Source organism: Pituophis catenifer, unplaced genomic scaffold (genome assembly GCF_029215685.1).
Source record: "Pituophis catenifer annectens isolate HBS135680 unplaced genomic scaffold, rPitCat1.0.hap2 SCAF_1, whole genome shotgun sequence".
Taxonomy (NCBI): domain Eukaryota; kingdom Metazoa; phylum Chordata; class Lepidosauria; order Squamata; family Colubridae; genus Pituophis; species Pituophis catenifer.
Window position 1 is genome coordinate 320,998,540 of NW_027256881.1, and position 19,295 is coordinate 321,017,834.

At 38.4% G+C, this 19,295-nt stretch overlaps 1 protein-coding gene across 2 annotated transcripts in view; it reads left to right on the forward strand.

The window, feature by feature from the left end:
• The window catches only part of RTN1 (reticulon 1), a 154,309-nt gene extending 138,233 nt beyond the window's left edge, over positions 1-16,076 (forward strand). For both annotated transcript variants that reach the window (XM_070931626.1, XM_070931628.1), the window contains 6 exons: positions 7,938-8,145; positions 10,219-10,357; positions 11,776-11,845; positions 13,036-13,082; positions 14,349-14,407; positions 15,268-16,076. In XM_070931626.1, the coding sequence (XP_070787727.1) occupies positions 7,938-8,145; positions 10,219-10,357; positions 11,776-11,845; positions 13,036-13,082; positions 14,349-14,407; positions 15,268-15,310 (566 nt within the window). In that variant the 3' untranslated portion in view covers positions 15,311-16,076. The remainder of the gene's footprint in view (positions 1-7,937; positions 8,146-10,218; positions 10,358-11,775; positions 11,846-13,035; positions 13,083-14,348; positions 14,408-15,267) is intronic.
• Positions 16,077-19,295: the final 3,219 nt, after the last annotated feature.

The following is a 19,295-nucleotide window of genomic DNA, read 5'->3' on the forward strand; positions in this document are numbered from 1 at the left end:
ATCTATATTATGTTTTAAACTATAAGCAAGTTTTAGAATTTTAAGGATCTATAGAAACAAAATGGCGAAGAGATATTTATCTGCAATCAATAAGTAGCAATACTCTATTGCTACATGCACAAATGAAGTATCTTCAGGCTATTTATAGGACCAGTAAATGTTATAACACACATCTCTACTGTTTTTCCTTCTACCTTTATTATATTGAATGGCTTGGGACAATGAGGATTGTAATCAGAAAATACCCAGTACGAAGTACAAAGTTTGGCAAGGCTAGATTAAGTAATTGTTAATAGATGGATTGGTTATTGAAAACAACCAATCTTGTAGTTAGCAGATTTAAAAACTTAATTTGTATTTCTCCAAATAATTTCAAAGTGTTCCAAGGAAATGAGAAATTTAAAATTAAATAAAAACAATCATCTATTTTTTTTCAAAAAGTCCCCCCAGTCAGATATCTTTAATATAATGAAGCCAAAATAATATCAGTAGATAAAAACCTTAATTCTCAGTCTACAAACACAGCTATTAAAATTGTTTTTCTGTAATTAATCTTCAATTGACTAATCAATTCAAATTTAAATGATTAAAGCTCATTTATTGATATTTACAAATGTCTAGCTTTCACTTTATATTCTGTGTTCTATTTTTATATCAAATTCATATAGTATTGGTTTCCATTTCAGTAGCATTTTATGCAAATTCTCCACATAATGTGATTTTGCAGTCATTATAGGAGGAGAGCTGTTAGCCTCTGAAAACCAAAAACCATAACTCTGGTAGCACTTTTCCCAATTAACATTTCTAACTAACTGATTAACATTTGTTGACTAAATTTTAATAATATTTGTTAAGAAATGGGTTACCAGTCTCTTTCTGATCATGATTTTATGGCAGCTTGGATTAAACATCTTGGAACCAGAAACTTGCCGGTTGCTGGTTGCCCTCCGGGTGAGATTCAAGGTCCAGGTCCAGGATATTTGGCGGACCACCTACAGCCAGCAACAATATCCCATCGCCTGGTTCGCGCCCATAGAGAGGGCCTGCTCAGGGTGCCATCGGCTAGACTGTGCCAGCTGGCGGCCCCCAGGGATAGAGCCTTCTCGGTGGGTGCACCCACCCTCTGGAATCAACTTCCCTTGGAGCTCCAATTAGCGCCTGACCTTCGCACCTTCCGTCGTGAATTAAAAACTTGGCTTTTTGAATCGCTTGACTTGGTCTGATGGGGGGTTTTAAGGGTTAAATTTTAAATTTTTTAGATTTTAGATTTTATTTTGTATTGTGGCTTGTGTTTTTATTATTGTGAGCTGCCCTGAGTCCATTGGGAGATAGGGCGGCATATAAGCCGAATAAAACAAACAAACAAACAAACAAACAAACAAACAAACAAACAAACAAACAAAAGATAGGATTTTACCCAAAGTTTGCATGATTGCAGTCCTGCTTCTGGTTATCTTTGCTGAACCCTGTAGAAATTAATTCATTCATGCATTGTTAATAGAAGATTTCACAAACTTTTCCAAATATAGGATTTCCAGAATGTCACATATTACAATAAATTACTTCAAGATGCTACATTAAACATTCTAAACATTAGTAATGAATAACAAGCAATGAATAGAAACAACAAATAACTGCTGTTTAAATTCTGAGAAAATCCTTTTTACTTTTTTAAGTTAATATAATTCTGATTGATCTGAAGACAGTTTGAGTGTCTTCAATGTTCCAGCCAGTTCGAAAGTATCATAAACAGTAAATCAAACAAAAACTATAAATTCAAGGCTTTATGGAAAATAGGGATGATTGTATTATAATCCATAGAGCCTATTGATACAGAATCTATAACCCATTGGGTGATTCTTTGTCAATATTTACGTATCTAAAGAGATAAACAAAATGACCACAGGTGAAGAAGAAAGCAGTGGGAGTGACTTTCAATTTCCTGCTGGCTTCCCCATTGACTTTTCACATGGGAAGCTGCCAAGGAGCATTGGAAATTACAGTCATGTCACTGTGCCTGCCCATGTGGATACTGCAGTAGCAACAACTTTGCAAATACAACTGGTTTGAAGGTCCTTCAAATTTCAATTCAGTGATAATAAGATGTCCCAGATTTTGTACATATTCTTTAACATAGCGGATTGGAGGTAATTTGATTCAAAAACTGTTGCATTATAATATATTGTTAGGGCTAACTGAAAGTTTATTTATTAGTTTATTTTTCACATTTTTGAACCACCCATCAGTAGTTATTGTACACTAGCTACTCAGGGTAGTTAGTGTACAATAAAATATGAAAATATCAAAACAGTATATAAAAGTTAAAAAAATTAGAAAGAGGCAAGGTTGAATAAATACTGTTAAAATTAATTGAAAGTGAAGGGAGGGTTTTCAGGTTACAAATAAACACACAGTGGAGTTTTAGTAGCAATAGATAATGATAGATTATTTTAAAAAAAAGAATTTTACATCTTGGAGGACAATCAGAATACAGAGGTAGCATAATAGTAATCGCCTAATTGTTTTAGCATCTTCTCCAAATATATAAACAGCACTTACTAGATGACCTAAGATTTTCTAATGCACAAAGACTTTGTAATGATTTCATGTGAAGTTTGGACATCATTACTAGACTGATTATAAAATAACCACAGGTAGAATCAATGTGTCATCCTTTCAAAATGTTAGCAAATACATTGCTCAGTGACGCATGATTAGGAAAGGATATTTTAATTCAGTTCTTATATTCTTTTCTTAGAAAAATGCATATCTTCCCAGTGGTTTCCTTAGCAAGGCAGTAATAGTTTGCTGGTCATTTGTGAATTCTAATCTTACATGGTTATACTATGTTGCTTTCCTGGAAACGTTTTTTGCCTACCAGGATGTACAATAACATATTTCACAATGGGTTCTAATGGCAAGTGACTGCCCATAGAGCAGGGGTGAAAAGCTACCGGTTCGGACCGGTTTGGCCGAATTGGTAGCAATGGTGGTGGGTGGTTCGGAGAACTGGTAGCGACGGTAGCATGAGGCTCCGTCCACCAGCCCACCCATCGTTACTTTCTGGTTTTAACCAGGAATTAACTTGTTTTTTTCCCTCTGTGTATGCGCAGAAGGGTTTGCGCATGCACAGAGGATCTGTGTGTACACGTGACGCAGCACATTCACTTCCGAACCGGTAGGGAAGGTAAGTAGATTTTATCCCTGCCATAGAGTCACCAAGTCAAATTTAACTTGATGATACCCTTTTTCCTCCACATATAAGAAACAGCTATTTGTGCCTTACTGATGACCCAACATTATCAATTAATTAATAATACCAGTTATTAATTACTGGTCTCTATCTCAGACATAGTTATAGTTTGTGCTAAGTATAAATAAAAATCTATTGTCCCTCTCTCCCTCTCTATCTATCTATCTATATCTATCTATCTATTTATCTATCTATCTATCTATCTATCTATCTATCTATCTATCTATCTATCTATCTAATAATTTTCAGAACAGTTTGCTTGTTGGTGTTTCCTATCTATGCAGCCTCATAAATTCAGCCTTGTCTCCATGGTACACAGGCTCTTAAGGGAGATGAACTCTTGACTGTGTTGTACAGGGGCCTCATGAAGTCCTCTCATTTCTTCTTCTGATTCACGAATTACACATCAAAAATGAGACTTGCTGATTTGGCAGGCCTTTTCCTCCCAAATTCTGCTATGGTGTTTACATCTGAATTTTGCTTACTGTTAGAGAGAAGAGGAAAAAGACCTGTGAGAGTTTTTGTACTAGCCCCTCTTTTCTGCTCCAGCAACACTTCTATAAGCAGTAGTTAACCAATATGAATTTTCTGCTATATATCTGGAATACGCTTTTCTTGCTGAGTGCCAAATTTCTGGTAAAGGTACATAAGCAAAAGTGGTAAATAACAACTCTGGTGGTTCCCTTTAATGAGAGCCAGATGCCAAGCTCATTTGCAATGATGTTTTCAAAATATTATTTGTAGTGTAGTGCATTGTACTTGGATCAGGAAAGACCTGATTCAAACCCTCCCTTGACTGTAGAACTCCCTGGATAATTTGAAACTCTTCCTTCTGGCACCGCCAAGATTATGTCATAGAATTGTCACAGGAGAAGGATGAGGATAATGCATGCACATTGAACTCTCAGAAAGAAAAAAAGGCTATAAACAAAATAAATAAATTAGTGCCACTTGTTGGACATTGGAGAAGGGTTTGACATAGAAGAGTTAGATGGTAATCTAACAAAGAACATATATGTACCACCTTTGAAATCTTGACACATTTTAGGGCCCAGGTACACTAAGCACGGATCTTGAACACTTCCACTCAGATTTGAAATGTGAAATATGCTTATGATTTAAAAATGAAATGAATTCATCAAAAATATTTTATACTTTTGGGCCCTTCAAGGAATGTTCTATTTTTGCTTTTTAATTGATTGGTCACTTTTTAAAAAATATACAAAATCTGAAAAAAAGATATAATACAGACAAATGATTCAGAAATTTTAATGTCATGGAAGTTATAGTTTACTAACATATTACTTAGTTAGGAATAGTTAGAATATATTACAGAGGGGTCTCCAACCTTGGCAACTTTAAGACTTGTGGACTTCAACTTCCAGAATTCCTCAGCCAGCTTTGCTTCAATTCTGGGAGTTGAAGTCCACAAGTCTTAAAGTTGCCAAGGTTGGAGACCCCTATTATAGAGAATCCTCCTATTTCCAGAAGTAACATCTTAATGTCCATTTACTCCTGTTTCCTACCATCTATGTCAGTCCCACCAAATAGACCAGACCAAGAATCACCTCCATAGGAAGGTATTTTGTTGTTTGAGATAGCAGATCTCTGTGTCTTGAAGTAATCTTTGGCATGATCACTCGGTATATTGGACAAGACCTTCTCAGGGACACACTAGTTTCTTCTTTTGATGCCTTTAGGCATTAACTAAAAACCTATCATTCTTGAGTAATGAGAAAACTATACAACTATCATATCCTATTGCCCATTATTAACCATCTGTGTTGCTTATTTCATCTCACTGCTGGTCATCTGATTTCTCTCCAAATTAATGGATAAAAAAGTCTACCTCATGAAAGGGGGAAATTCTTATGTATCAGAGCAACTATGGGTAGCTTAAATATGTCCCCCTCATGAACTTAGAACAGAGTGAAGGCAACATTATTGAAACATGGCAGGAAAATGTTGTTCACAGGACGTGTTTGTGCCATGCTTAGATCAGATGGAGAAGGATGGTCACTTAGATGTACCGTACCTTTTGATGGGAAGGTTGTCTATTATTACTGCTGTTGTTAACTGCTGTATTCTGTTCTTTTGTTATTCCTTTTGATTATGGTCATGAAGTACTTTGAAGAGAGAGAGAGAGAGAGGGAGGGAGGGAGGGAGGGAGGGAGGGAGGGAGGGGGGGAGATACTTGCATTTGTGATCCACAAAGTGGATGATTCATGAACATCCCAAAGTATGGTTAGATTTCCTATAACCAATTTATGGCTCCAGCTGATTAAAATGGGCACCCATAGTCTTAGTTTCAAGAAATGGCTGTGTTCTGCCCCAGCTATGGATCCCAAAGAATGTAGCAAACACAAACTCCGAACAAAACTCAGTTTACTTCAAAAAACAGTCTTTTGCAAATGCAGGCTATCAATAAAACGTTCTTAACAACCTGCCAGAAATTCCACAGGTAAGATAGAGTCTTACTAGAGTTGGCAGTAGAGTTAGAAAGCCCAGAAGTCAGATTTGCAGAGAAAATTCAAACTCAATGATCAGCGAACAAACGGACGAACACACATTGTTTCCTGCAGCTTTTTACAAGCTGTGTGCAAACTTAAATAGGCTAAGGGAGTGGCCAATTAGCCCCAAGCCTTACTCTTGAGGAGACCTCCTCCTGAGTAACCACTCCTGCCTTTTGGCAGCTCTGCGTGCTCGTGCATTGAGAAGAGGCTCCTCCACTTCATCCTCTTCACTTAAAGGAGCCTCTGGAGGTTCTGAAGGCCCTGGCTGAATCCCTACCTCTGGCACCATATCTTCTTCAGCCTCCTCGCTGTCCGACTCGAGCACCGGCTGCACAGGCTGCTGGCGCGATACCACACCAGCCTCCTCCTCTTCAGGATCAGCAACAATCCGCGCAGGCCGCTGGTGGGCCACAACAGGCTGGGGTGATAAATGTCAGGATGAGCATGATTGATATATTCCCTTCGGGTTCATTTTTTTTGTAATTCAAACAGCTTTTAATCACAGTAAATTATCCTGACCCACTTTTGCAAACTTAATTCACTGCCATGTGTAATCGTTAGTTGAATTGTGACAGGTAGACAAAAATGCAGACAGTTCATCAGGATTCCTAAATTAATAGAATTGTTTAAAGAATGTACCCCAAAAACAAGATAATATTTTGCAAAAAATGTGTATCAAGAAACAATGGCTATGATTTCAATAGAAATCTTAACACCATACTCATGCAAATTACACGTAGTTGTTTATAAAAATTTCGTAAAGTTATGCCTGCTTCCCCCCTCCCTCTAAATTCTTGAATTCCAAGGGATTCACAAATCTTGTTCTCATCATCATAGCCTAATTCCGCAACTCCATTAATTGGTTAATGATTTTGAGAGGACAGTGCCTCCTTAATAAAATGACTAATCACAATATACAAATAAAAATTATTGGGGGAGGCGGGAATAGGAATTAAAGGACATATCCATGGATGTAGGTGTCTACAGATATTGTATTGGAACATAGGCTCTGACTGGTTTTTGTATTCAATAGTCCCACTTGCAGTGTGCTGTGTCCAGTTAAGTTGAACAACATCTCTACTCTTTATATCATTGTTGGTAGTGTACTAGGTCTCCTGCTTTATTCATGCAGACAATGCATTTTCCATCTTTCACAAGTTTGACAATTTCATGGTAATTTGATCTTCTCATATCCATAAGCAGCCAAGAGTCTCCTATATAAACTGCCCTGAAAGTGTGTCCTGAAGTTAATCGTTAAATTTGTATCTTCGATAAAACTATTTCTGGAAAAGCCCCAATCTTTCTTTATTGTTTTCCTGTTATTTTTCCTGGATATTTTCGACCTTAATTAAACAATCTAAATTTACTCCCACAGTTCTTTGTTTTTGGAAAATGTGCTAATTTCTAGAACAAAGCAAAGTAAATAGCATATTTGAGCTAAATCCCTCTAGCTCTTTGTGTTCCTGAATGATTATTGTTTGAAAATACAGAAATAGTTTGCCAGTGTGCACGAGGACTCATGTCCTAAGCAAGCAGAATTTACACTTAAATAATTTTATGCATTAAAGCGGGGGTGTCAAACTCAAGGCCCGCGGGGCCGCCCTGGGAATAGTGAAGGATTGGCCCTCTGTGCCTCTGCTAGGCCCTCCTGGGCTCCATTTTCACTGGCAGAGGGCTGCTGGAGGCCGTTGTGGCTGAAAATGGAACTTGGGAGGGCCACACGCAGCCCTCCCGGGCTCTGTTTTCACTGGCAGAAAGCTTCAGGAGGATGCCCACAACCCCGCCTGGGCCACCACAGGTGCCCCCTGACATGAGTGACATCAAGCTGGCCACGCCCACTCTGGCCATGCCCATCCGGCCCCCTGAGGTCAAACACAACTCTGATGCGGCCCTCAATGAAATCGAGTTTGGCACCCCAGCATTAAAGCATAGCAGAAGAAGAAAGCACAAAAAGGTATTAAAATCTTGGTTATCTTCCCAATGAAATAACACAAATTAATTTCAGTAGGCACTCTAACTCTGCATAGGTTTGGACTGCTGGGCATTCTTTATGCTCCTATAATCATTTAATTGGACTGCAACTTTGCCATAATGTTCAATATGCATGAATTTCTGATGGCAGTTTCTGATGATACAATTGGAGAATTTATTGTTTACCTTTGATCCTCCAGCTATTGATCTCTTATACTGGCGTGACATCAAGCAAACTGGGATCATGTTTGGAAGCATCCTGCTGTTATTGTTCTCCCTAACCCAGTTCAGTGTTGTCAGTGTAATTGCTTACTTGGCATTAGCAGCTCTCTCAGCTACTATCAGCTTCAGAATCTACAAATCAGTGCTACAGGCTGTGCAAAAAACCGATGAAGGACACCCATTCAAGTGAGTGATCTCTGGTTGTTTCTAAGTGCAACAATTGGTAAAAAGTTAAAAGTGTTTTTAGAGAAATAAATTCCCACTTTGATCATTACCATGGTATCATGTTGCGCCGGCTGGAGGGACTGGGAGTGGGGGGCACTGTTTTGCGGTGGTTCTCCTCCTATCTCTCCGACCGGTCGCAATCTGTGTTGACAGGGGGGCAGCGGTCGACCCCAAGGCGCCTTGTTTGTGGGGTGCCGCAAGGGTCGGTCCTCTCGCCCCTCCTGTTCAACATTTATGTGAAGCCGCTGGGTGAGATCATCCGTGGTTTTGGGGTGGAGTTCCATAAGTACGCTGATGACACTCAGCTGTACATTTCCACCCCAGACCATCCCAATGATGCCTTGGAAGTGATGTCCCAGTGCCTGGAGGCCGTGCGGGTCTGGATGGGGAGAAACAGGCTTCGACTCAACCCTTCCAAGACCGAGTGGCTGTGGCTGCCGGCGTCCCGGTATAGCCAGCTGACGCCATCGCTGGTTATTGGGGGCGAATCATTGGCCCCCACAGAGAGGGCCCGCAACTTGGGTGTCCTCCTGGATGCGCGGCTGTCCTTAGAAGGGCATATGACAGCCGTGGCCAGGGGGGCTTTTTGTCAGGTTCGCCTGATACGCCAGTTGCGCCCCTTTCTGGACCGGGACTCCCTACGCACGGTCACTCAAGCACTCGTCACTTCTCGTCTGGACTATTGTAACGCTCTCTACATGGGGCTCCCCTTGGGGTGCACCCGGAGGCTCCAACTGGTGCAGAATGCGGCTGCGCGGGGGATTATGGGAGCGACGGGGCGCTCCCATGTGACTCCTCTCCTGCGCGAGCTGCATTGGCTTCCGGTGGACTTCCGGGTGCGCTTCAAGGTGTTGGTGATCACCTTTAAAGCGCTCCATGGCTTAGGGCCAGGGTACTTACGGGACCGCCTTCTGCCACCAATAGCCTCCCACCGGCCGGTTCGCTCCCACAGAGAGGGCCTCCTCAGGGTGCCGTCGGCCAGACAATGCCGGCTGACGACCCCCAGGAGGAGAGCCTTCTCTGTGGTGGCACCTACCCTATGGAACAATCTACCCCCAGAGATACGAGTGATCTCCGACCTCCGGATTTTTCGTCGGGCCCTAAAAACTCATTTTTTTCAGCTAGCCGGTCTGTCTTGATTTTAGGGTTAGTTTTAAAATTTTTTAAAATTTTAATATTTATTTTAATTGACAAGTTTTAAATTATGAGCCAAATTTATAAATTATTTTAACTTTATTTTAACTGTGATGTTTGTATAGATGTTTTTTATCTGGCTGTTCACCGCCCTGAGTCCGAAAGGAGAAGGGCGGTATAGAAATTCAAATAAATAAATAAATAAATTACCCATTTCATTCCTTGAATTGACTGAATACAACTGAATTGTTTGCCAACTCAATTAGCAATCACTAGTTTTTCACATTAACCTTTTGGGTAAATATCCATATATGTATGTTTAAGGTTTAACTGGCAACTGTTGAGCTTGGTTGGTTGGGATCAGTCAAGTCAAAAGGAAAAACTCCAGTCTGAAGAGACTCCAGACTGTGTGGTTTTCCTGCCTCATTTATAGACAGCCCAAATCTAAACATTAGATTTGACTGCTTTCATCCAAACAAAAATCGTTAAGGAGGAAAAGCTGCCCAATATAATTGATGATAAACCTTAAGATCCATCCTTCTTCAAGCTTTTTTCAACTTCATATGGACAACTATCTTATACAATATATAAAATTTGTTGGCAGTATGGATCAGGAATCAGATACCAGCCCTGTGAATGGCTAGAATTATTTTTATTTACCCAGGCTTTTCTGGGTCCATTTATATTGCATTTGCCCCTGAAATTAACACTTTATCCTCTCTAAACAGAATATATGGTATAAAAATAAGAGAGAAATGAATTTAAATAAATAAATGAAATATGATCAAAGAGGCTGTCTGTCCCTATAGTTGGCATGTTTTTAGTCTGCAACCCAAAGATTCTGTATAAGAGAAGAATTCAGCTGGTGAAATCTGAGTTAGGCATTTTCTTTTTCAACAGAAACTACTTGGAAATGGAAATGTCTCTCTCCCAGGAACAGATTCAGAAATACACAGATTGCCTCCAGTCCTACGTGAACAGCACAGTCAAAGAGCTTAGGCGACTTTTTCTGGTCCAGGATCTGGTTGATTCCTTAAAGGTAGGTGATCCACTAAACAAGCATGGGGATTTAGAGAAGGGAGAACTTCATGATGGAAGAGCTACATTCCCAGAGTTCTCAAATTAATTCTTTAAGGTTTTCAAAGGATATCATCATGGCTGGTACTGGAGAAGTAAATGAAATATTTCTTTTAAAAAAATCAATATACAATTAACAAGTAGGATTCAGTGTCATGAGGTATCATGGTGATCAGATTGATGCTTAAAAAAAAGATCAGTTTGTAATTATAACAAGTTCTTATTGCAATCAGCTTGAATTGAATCTTTTTTTTCCTGCACTGTTTCTTGTTAGTTCTCAGAATATGTCATAATGTGCTTTAAAAACCTCAGTTCTATAAACTCTGTCACGTAGCAGATATGTTAATCTTGCCCAACTCATTCTTCTTCTAAGAGTTTGAGGTTAAAAAAAAAAAAGACCGCAAATCTCCCTTTCCAAACACTGAAAATCTGGCTCAACATACTCTAGGATTTGAGAGCCCAGAGTTTACATCGTTTTTCATTCATTCATTCATTCATGAATAAAATGAATATGAATGAGCAGCATTCCATGTTTTTTTACAGGAACTCAAGGCAGTCTTAGGGAGTCGTTCTCTCTCTCCCCCCCTCCCTCCCCCCAATTTTCATCTCCACATTCACTTTGTAGCTTTCTATGGCTGGGAGTGGAGTCCTAGTCCATACCCACTAGAGCACACTAGCTCTCAGTTAAAAGGAATAAAATTTAGGGCTTTTTTAAAGTGGAAGTTTAGGGCATAATAGTAGAGTATTAAACTAATCATTTTTTAGAAATTGGATGAACATTAAGTTATTTAAAAGCAAGGAAGAATTTAAAATATGCTGATTTAGAATGTAATCCTAAATCATATGTACAATGAAATATGTACAAATAGCCATATTATTTCTCAGATACCATGCTCAAAATAAGCTATCCCCCCATCACATTTCCTTGCAATAACACAGAAATGCTAGTTTACGTGGTATCTTGACAGTTTTATTTCTTCCTTCGCTTGCAAGGAAGAGAAAAATGTGGGGGAATTATGTAGCTCTAAGGATTCAGAAAAATAGGAAATGTTTTCCTTCCTTCCTTCCTTCCTTCCTTCCTTCCTTCCTTCCTTCCTTCCTTCCTTCCTTCCTCCCTCCCTCCCTCCCTCCCTCCCTCCCTCCCTCCCTCCCTCCTTCTAGACATTCAAGACAAGATTTAGATTTATTCCCTATTAACTACTGACCACAAAGCTTTGGTTACACCAGAATGTTCATCTCAAAAATGTAATTAAATGTATTTAATGAAATAATAATGGACAAACTGAAGTATTACATCTAAACTTTCCAATATCTCTTATTATTATGTTGGTAGCCTGTTGTGATTGTGAAAATTTAATTATTGTATTATTTCCAATTCAGTTTGCAGTACTAATGTGGTTGTTGACTTACGTTGGAGCTCTCTTCAATGGCTTAACTCTCCTGATAATGGGTAAAATTAATCATTTCTTTTAATTTGTATCACGATAACTTTGTGGTCAAAATAGATCGAACAGTTTCAATGAAATATGTCCCTCTCTCTTTGTCAATTGTTTTTTTCGGTAATTTCTTAAAAGTACATGTTTGTTGTTTAACACTTCTGGTACCTTCAGATTTATTTTCATGGCTGATATGCCCATAATGATGATAAGAGTTTTAATTCAGGAGACTCAGATTTTATTCTTACATTATATTTCCAATCTCTTTTTTCCTCAGTTCCCTTAATCTCAATTTCTCAGATTCACTTATTAAAGTAATTATAATAGTACAAATATAATAGTAAAGTAATTATCATTATCACATCCTCTGTACTTATTCTGTATAATATTATATTAGATTATTGTACATCTTCATACATCACATTGTTTCAATACAATGATTATTTGTTCAGTATTGATTGAAGATTATTAACAGTCTAATATTTAGATAACTTAGACCAGGGGTGTCAAACTCAAGGCCCGGGGGTCGGATCCAGTCTGCAGGGTGCTTAGATCTGGCCCGCGGGGCTGCCCTGGAAACAGTGAAGGACCAGCCCATGGTGCCTCTGCCAGCTAAAACAACTCAGGAGGGCTGCACGTGGCCTTCCCAGGCTCCGTTTTCAGCTGCGACAGCCTCCTGCAGCCCTCTGCTAGCAAAAATAGAGCTCACCTGGACTCCGTTTTCGATGGCAGAAGGCTGCAGGAGGCTGCTGCAGCTGAAAACTGAGCCTCGACGAGTGATGTCAAGTTGGCCACACCTACCCTGGCCACGCCCACCCTGGCCACCCCCTACCCCCCCAAGGTCAAACACAACCCTGATGTGGCCCTCAATGAAATTGAGTTTGTCATCCCTGACTTAGACTATTCATTAAAAAAGAAGCATAACATCAATATTAATTACAGTTTAGGATGTCCATGTTAATGAGCATAAGTTACCATTTTTTTACAATAATGTAGCAAAGAAGGGAACTGTCAAATCCTGTGAATTCAGAAAACAATAATCACTTGGATTTTTAGAAATAACTCAATTGCTAAAATAGGATAGTAGAATTTTGAAACGGGGTAGTAATCATTCATCAGCTTTGTTATGCCTTTTAATGGTGAGCACAAGTGTGTACTATACTTGCAAATATGCTTAAAGCCTTTTTTTTCTCCTTCTGTCTAGCTGTGGTCTCAATGTTTACTCTACCTGTGGTATATGACAAGTATCAGGTATGTAAGAAAGTTTAATTTATGGATTTCATTTTGATCCGTAGTACCTATATAAATGGATAAGGAACTAGGAGCAAGATCAGTAGTAGCCATTATCAGTTTGTAATATGCATATTTGTTTCACTGATATTGTTGTACATGCACAAATTATTCAAGTTCCTGTGTGTTTGAACAGTTGTAAAATCTGTTTAGGATTACAAGAAGAAAAGTGTAGAAAGTGACAACAGACTCGTGATGGTGGTTGACATAGGGCCATAAAAGCTCTGTCATGTACATGTATGAGGCAACATGCATAGCCCCAGAGGTGGACTTTGATTGCATTGCTAAAATTGCCATCTTGGCTTTTTTTGCCACCAATACATACCTGGTAGATTCCAGGAAATATCATGTTAATCTGCTAGCAAAAATAGTTTTGTGTCATTTCAAATGTTTCCAGGTGTTTGTTTTGTTTTGTATCAGCTTTTGTGGACACAGCATGATGCCTTAAGTTGTTGGTTCATGTTTGCATGTGTGTTTGTTTATACACACTTCATTGTTGGAAAACATGTCTGTATATTTCTTGTGTTCTTGAAAAGAGAGAAATTAAATGTGAAGATATAAACTATGATAATTATCTTAACACTTCATGCATGTAAAAAAATCTCAATTACCATTCACAAAGTGATGAATTAATAGCACAAGCATCCTGGTGTGTGGATGGGTAATGGGATAAAATCATGCTAGTTCATTTTGGTTCATCTATGAATTTCCAGATAATTCATATATCAATAGTTTGATATTGAATGTCTCCTTGAAGTTCCTTCATTCAGCAATAGTTACCATAATAAGAATATCTGAGAGATTGAAATCTTCTCCAAATAGATTCTGTATATTGCCGTTTTAAGTGTCAGTTTGTGAATTCAGTCTGTTTTCTCCCACGTAAATGATTACAAGATTGCAGCTTCAGATACCAGTTTTTTACATTTGTTTATTACCTGCCACCTGGTTTAGGTTTATCCCCGAGGCATAATTAATAATTAATTAATTAATGATAATATAATCCATAGGATTGGAAAATAATTTATACTTGATACTGAGTGTATTTTTCCTATTTTGATTGATTGCAACAATATTTTCATAAAGGTTACTGCCAATTTTAACTGTCTTGGAGTGTATGTGGCAGACAAACATGTTAAGAGCTTGGTAAAATCACCTCTATAAAATATAATAATGTAATGCATCAATATAGTTGATTCCCCATTGATTTCTTTCTTCTTTCTTTTTCAGGCACAGATTGATCAATACTTGGGGCTTGTGAGGACCCACATAAATACTGTTGTGGCAAAGTGAGTATTGTAGTCAAGTTATTTAACACCAGGACAAATAGAATACTGTTGCTAGATTTCTGTAGGATTAGTATTAGGGACACAGAAGTCTGTGTCCTACAGTTAGTTAGGGTAGCTAGCAACTACTTAGCAATAAGAAAGTTACCCCTCCACCCCCCACACCTCCCAAAAAGACAACTAATATAAAGAAAGGTTTTGGATAGTGACTTCTTCCTTATCTCAGCTGAGGTTAGGTATTAAAATATCTCTATTTTAATTTGAAGTCAGTTTTGCACCTGACTCCAATTTGCAGTTTGAGTAATGTGTACAAATTCTTGCAGATTTAAAATGTATTCTGTCCTGATTTAGGACATAATGACAATATTACATTAAATTGGCTATTGAAGGAGTGATAACTATAGCTCTATGGTTGATCATATGCTCCTGCATTGTTCAAGATCACTCCATTATTTTTAATGTCCCAAATTTTCCAAAAATCTTTTGTGATTCACCCCCTTACAACTATTAGAGATAACACCTCCTTAAAAAATCTTTATACATCTACAGCAAAATGTTTCCTGCTGCCCTGGAAAATAATTATTCCTCTAAATTTCATCTGTTGATGTACTTTCTTTTAGGGGTGTGCGATGCTCCAGAAAGAATTCAAAACAGATTCCTCAGAGATTGTGAAACCATCCAGGTTTTAAATAGAAAAGAAGCTCTTTCCATTTATGATGACTGTAGCTCATAATGAATGTTTCTGAGTGAAAGAAATTCTACCTGAGGATTAGTTTCAAGCAGAGAAAATTAATTATGTAGTGAAATAGCTACTCTGCGTGTCTAATTTTTGTTTTTTTGTAATCCTATTTTTCAACCTCCAGAATCCAAGCAAAAATCCCAGGCGCTAAGAGGAAGGCTGAGTAAAAGTAGCAGCAAGAATCTATCAATTACAGGAGTGAATGATAAGAGAGTCTGGGATGAAAACAGCTCTGTTCTTTTTACTTATAATTTATTATTCATCTCTCTTTTTCTCGCTTGCTCTCTCTCTCTCTCTCTCTCTCTCTCTGGGTGAAGGCAGATGTAAAATAGAAAAACTCAACAGTGTTGCAGCATGCCCCACAATCCTAGGTCGAGCCTGGCTTTCTCTGAAATTCACAACCAAAACAACAGTCATAAGTGCCACAAAAATGGGCTCAGCTACCTGCCTTTAGTTTCTTCTTCCCTATTCTTCAGGCTGGCTTTCCAGCTATCCAAAATAATGAGAGCACTGCAAAAATGTTCATGAATTTTTGTTCATTTCTTTTTATATAGCTACCTATATATCCACACAACATACCACTTCTTTGAAAATGTAAAGTTATTTTAGGGATTGCGAAGAGAACATTTGGGTGACATCATGAGAAAGCAGCCAATCAGCACTGTGCACAGCCAGCTTCTGCTTCAAATTTGCAGAACTATTTTTTTTCTTTTCCAGTTCCATCCTGGGTGGTGGTGGGGAAGGATGTTTGGATTCAATGTAGTGAGGGTGCTGCTGGAATGACACCATTGCTCTGAATGTGTTACATTTGTCTTCACTCTTCTTTCTTTCAAACACCATGATCTCAGAGATGTGAAATAATGAAACAGCTTCTCTCCCCCACACTTCTCCTGCTGTTTCTGTACTATCTTAGACTATTTGCAATCATGTATGTCAAGCACTAAAGTATAGTAAAGAGAAAAGTGTTCTAGGTGTGGTTCTTGTGTTGCTTCTTAAGTGCATGATGGTGAGAACCTAAAGTTACTATTGAACTTTCTATTTTTTATTATCTAGTGCTTCTACTATTATTTCTTCTATCAGCATCGCTTAAATAACTCTGAATGTTACATGTGGCTAGGGCTTTCCTGCTTAGTGCACTGATGCAGTTTTGCTTCTACGTCCACTGGGTTTGCTGGTTGGCTTTATCTTGACTATTTAGAATCATAGACTGAGTCTTCAAGTGTCATTGTTTCTCTTTTGGCACATCTAATTAAAAAAACAAGCCAAGGAGCAATCAGTACTTAAATGGCATAATTCATTTTGTATAACTCTCTTAAGAAATTGAAAATAAAACCTACACACCCAGTATCTTTTCTTTTGTTTTCTTTTGTTTGTTTGTTTTTTAATTTGCTCTTCAAGGATCAGTGGTCTGATTACATGTATGGGAAAATTAAAACTTCCAGCTTGTAATACGTATCACAAATTTGTATGACGTTCTCTGTAGGATTTAATTATGGATTCTTAAATATTTGCACTTATGTACTTGATACTGAATGCAGAAATAAATGTTACTAAATGTTAAAAGGAAGGTCTTCTTGCCATTTTGCTCAGTCATTATCACATAAATACTATGAATGTATATATTGTACTGCTTTCTGCCTATCACAAAATTGCTAATAGCTCTTGGATTCTGCTGAGGAATCTGCCTTTAACAGATAACATTTTCTGTGCAGCACTGGGACTAAATAATATCTTTCAGAAATTCAGTTTTATTGATTCCAGTTGCCAAGGGAGCCTGTTCATAACTGGAGCTGGAGATTGCTATGTCAAATATGATTTACAGACGTACACGCCAGTACAATAGACATGCCCGTTTTTATCACATAGGTGTTTTGTGACTCAGTGAGTCACTGAGAGAAACATAGAATTGCAATCTCAAGAATGTATTAAATGTTTTTGGTATTATGTCTTTTTAATAAATTGGACAATTTCCTATGTTTATCAAGAAAAATATCCCATCTTGTAAAATAGGAACATGAAAAATTGCCTTACAAGCCAGACCATGGTGTGTCTAATTCAGAATTGTTCACACTAACTGGAAGTAGGTTAAAGACTCACTTTTTCCAGATATTACCTGAAGAAACTGGTGATTAAACTTGGAGTTTTGAAGGGAAAGGATATAAATCCATTGAATACTGTAAATATTGTAAACATCCCAAATTTCTTCAACTGTGTAATGTAACATGGTTTAACTTTCAGTCCATGCTCTGGATCACTGGTTCCCAATCTTTCTGGCATCAGAGACTGGTTTCGTGGAAGACAATTTTTTCATGGCCCAACTGGTCGTGGTTTTGCACGCAGCCTAGATCCTGCAGATGCACAAATGCAACTTTGTTCACTTGCTGCCATTTGCGTGGCCCAGGATCTAATAGGATACAGATTGGTATCGGTCCACTGCTCAAGGGTGGGGACCTCTGCTCTAGATTACACACAAGAGTCTTGACAATACGGTTAAAATTTATGAAAAAAAAATACTATCATTGCAATCAGTACAAATATATTTTTCGTCAAAGATGAGTCCTGCAAAAGTTTCTATTAGTTTTCCAAGCAGTTATTTTCAGTAATAAAATGAGGATAGATTGTGGTTGTTTCTCTACCTATTATGCACAGCAGCAATTAAATGCTGTCATCTAGTTCAGGAGCTGACCGAGAAGTATGCCTTCTCAAAAAAATGTTGAATAAGGTTCTTCTATCCTTGTTCTGTTTCGGCAATGAAGCAGATTTCTGTTTGTACCCGGAACATGGGGTAAAAGAAGGAAGGAGAGAGGTGGCAGGGATGTTTTGTTTGGAGACAGGTACTGACAAGAAAGTGCTTCTGACACTTCTCTCTCCGTTTCTCCTTCCCCCTAGCAAAAATGTGGACAAGAATAACCAATTTCTTTACTGGTTATCAACTTCATTTCTTTTTCCTTTGGTTCTTTCTCTTTGGTGGGGAAAACAGGGTTTTCTTGGCACCCAAAAGATCTTCCCATTCTTCTTTCCCTCCATAACCTTTCCTCTGTTGATTGACAAGTGGAAGAGATGATAATTTGGTACAGTGGGGAAAGCTCTGATCCTCCTACTGCCAATAGGCAAACAGCTCTCCAAAATCAATCTGGAACCAGGGCTGGATCTATTGTGTCCTCAGATGGCCAACAGAAACAGGGCAACCCATCACCAGCAAACTTACCTTCATGCCATCAGCACAGGATGCACTAAGCTTGTGTCAACCAGTATAAGGGAGCATCACTGCAGAAACAAAACAGGAATACGTGTGCACAAGCTACATCCACAGGATGAAAGTCAGCTGAAGGCAATAACAAATGTTCATGTCCTTTGTTTTCTTGAAGCATCAGCAGTCTCTAGTTAACAGTTGGTACAGAAGAGCCCTGAAGATGTCATGTTTTCTGTATCTAATACAAAAATCTCTTTTGCTATAACCATCAAAGAAGGCCTATTGGGGGTTCCCCCTGCACCGGAGGTACATGAGCTACAGGAATATCCAGAGAGAAGTGAAAAAGCCAAGATGGCAGGTGTGCCTGCATAACTGGAGCTCACCCCTTTTAATATGTGTTGCATGCAAAGGAATAATCACATGACTGTAGACAGCTTCTTGATCTTTTTGTTACCCCCCATCCCAGGGATGGTTATAGATAATAGGCCATCTCAGCACCAGCCCCCTTCTTTCTCCCCCTAGAAGTACTGAACTACCATATCCTACTGACATTCTATAAAGCCATGTTGTTTCAGCAAGCTTTTGGCCGGTAAGGTAGTTTTAGCTATTATTTTACTGTTTTTTTTAATAATTTATATTGTGTCTCTGTGACTTTAGGCACTCTACCCAAAGATCCTGTTGATCATATTCTTTTATCCTTAAGGGTCCCTCTCGAATAAATTTCTCAAATAAGGTGCCTAGGACTAGTGAACCACTGAAGTAACTTTCATTTTAAAACTGATTTTATGCAAAGTATAATGGATCTGATTGCATTTCTAAAAAGTACCAGCTAAAAATGCATTCACAGTTCTGGTGCAGTGCCCATTTTATCATTTTATAGCTCATTTCTAAATTAACTATAGACATATAAGAAATCACATAAACAAGACTTCAATTTCAGCAACTATCTGGAAACAAAA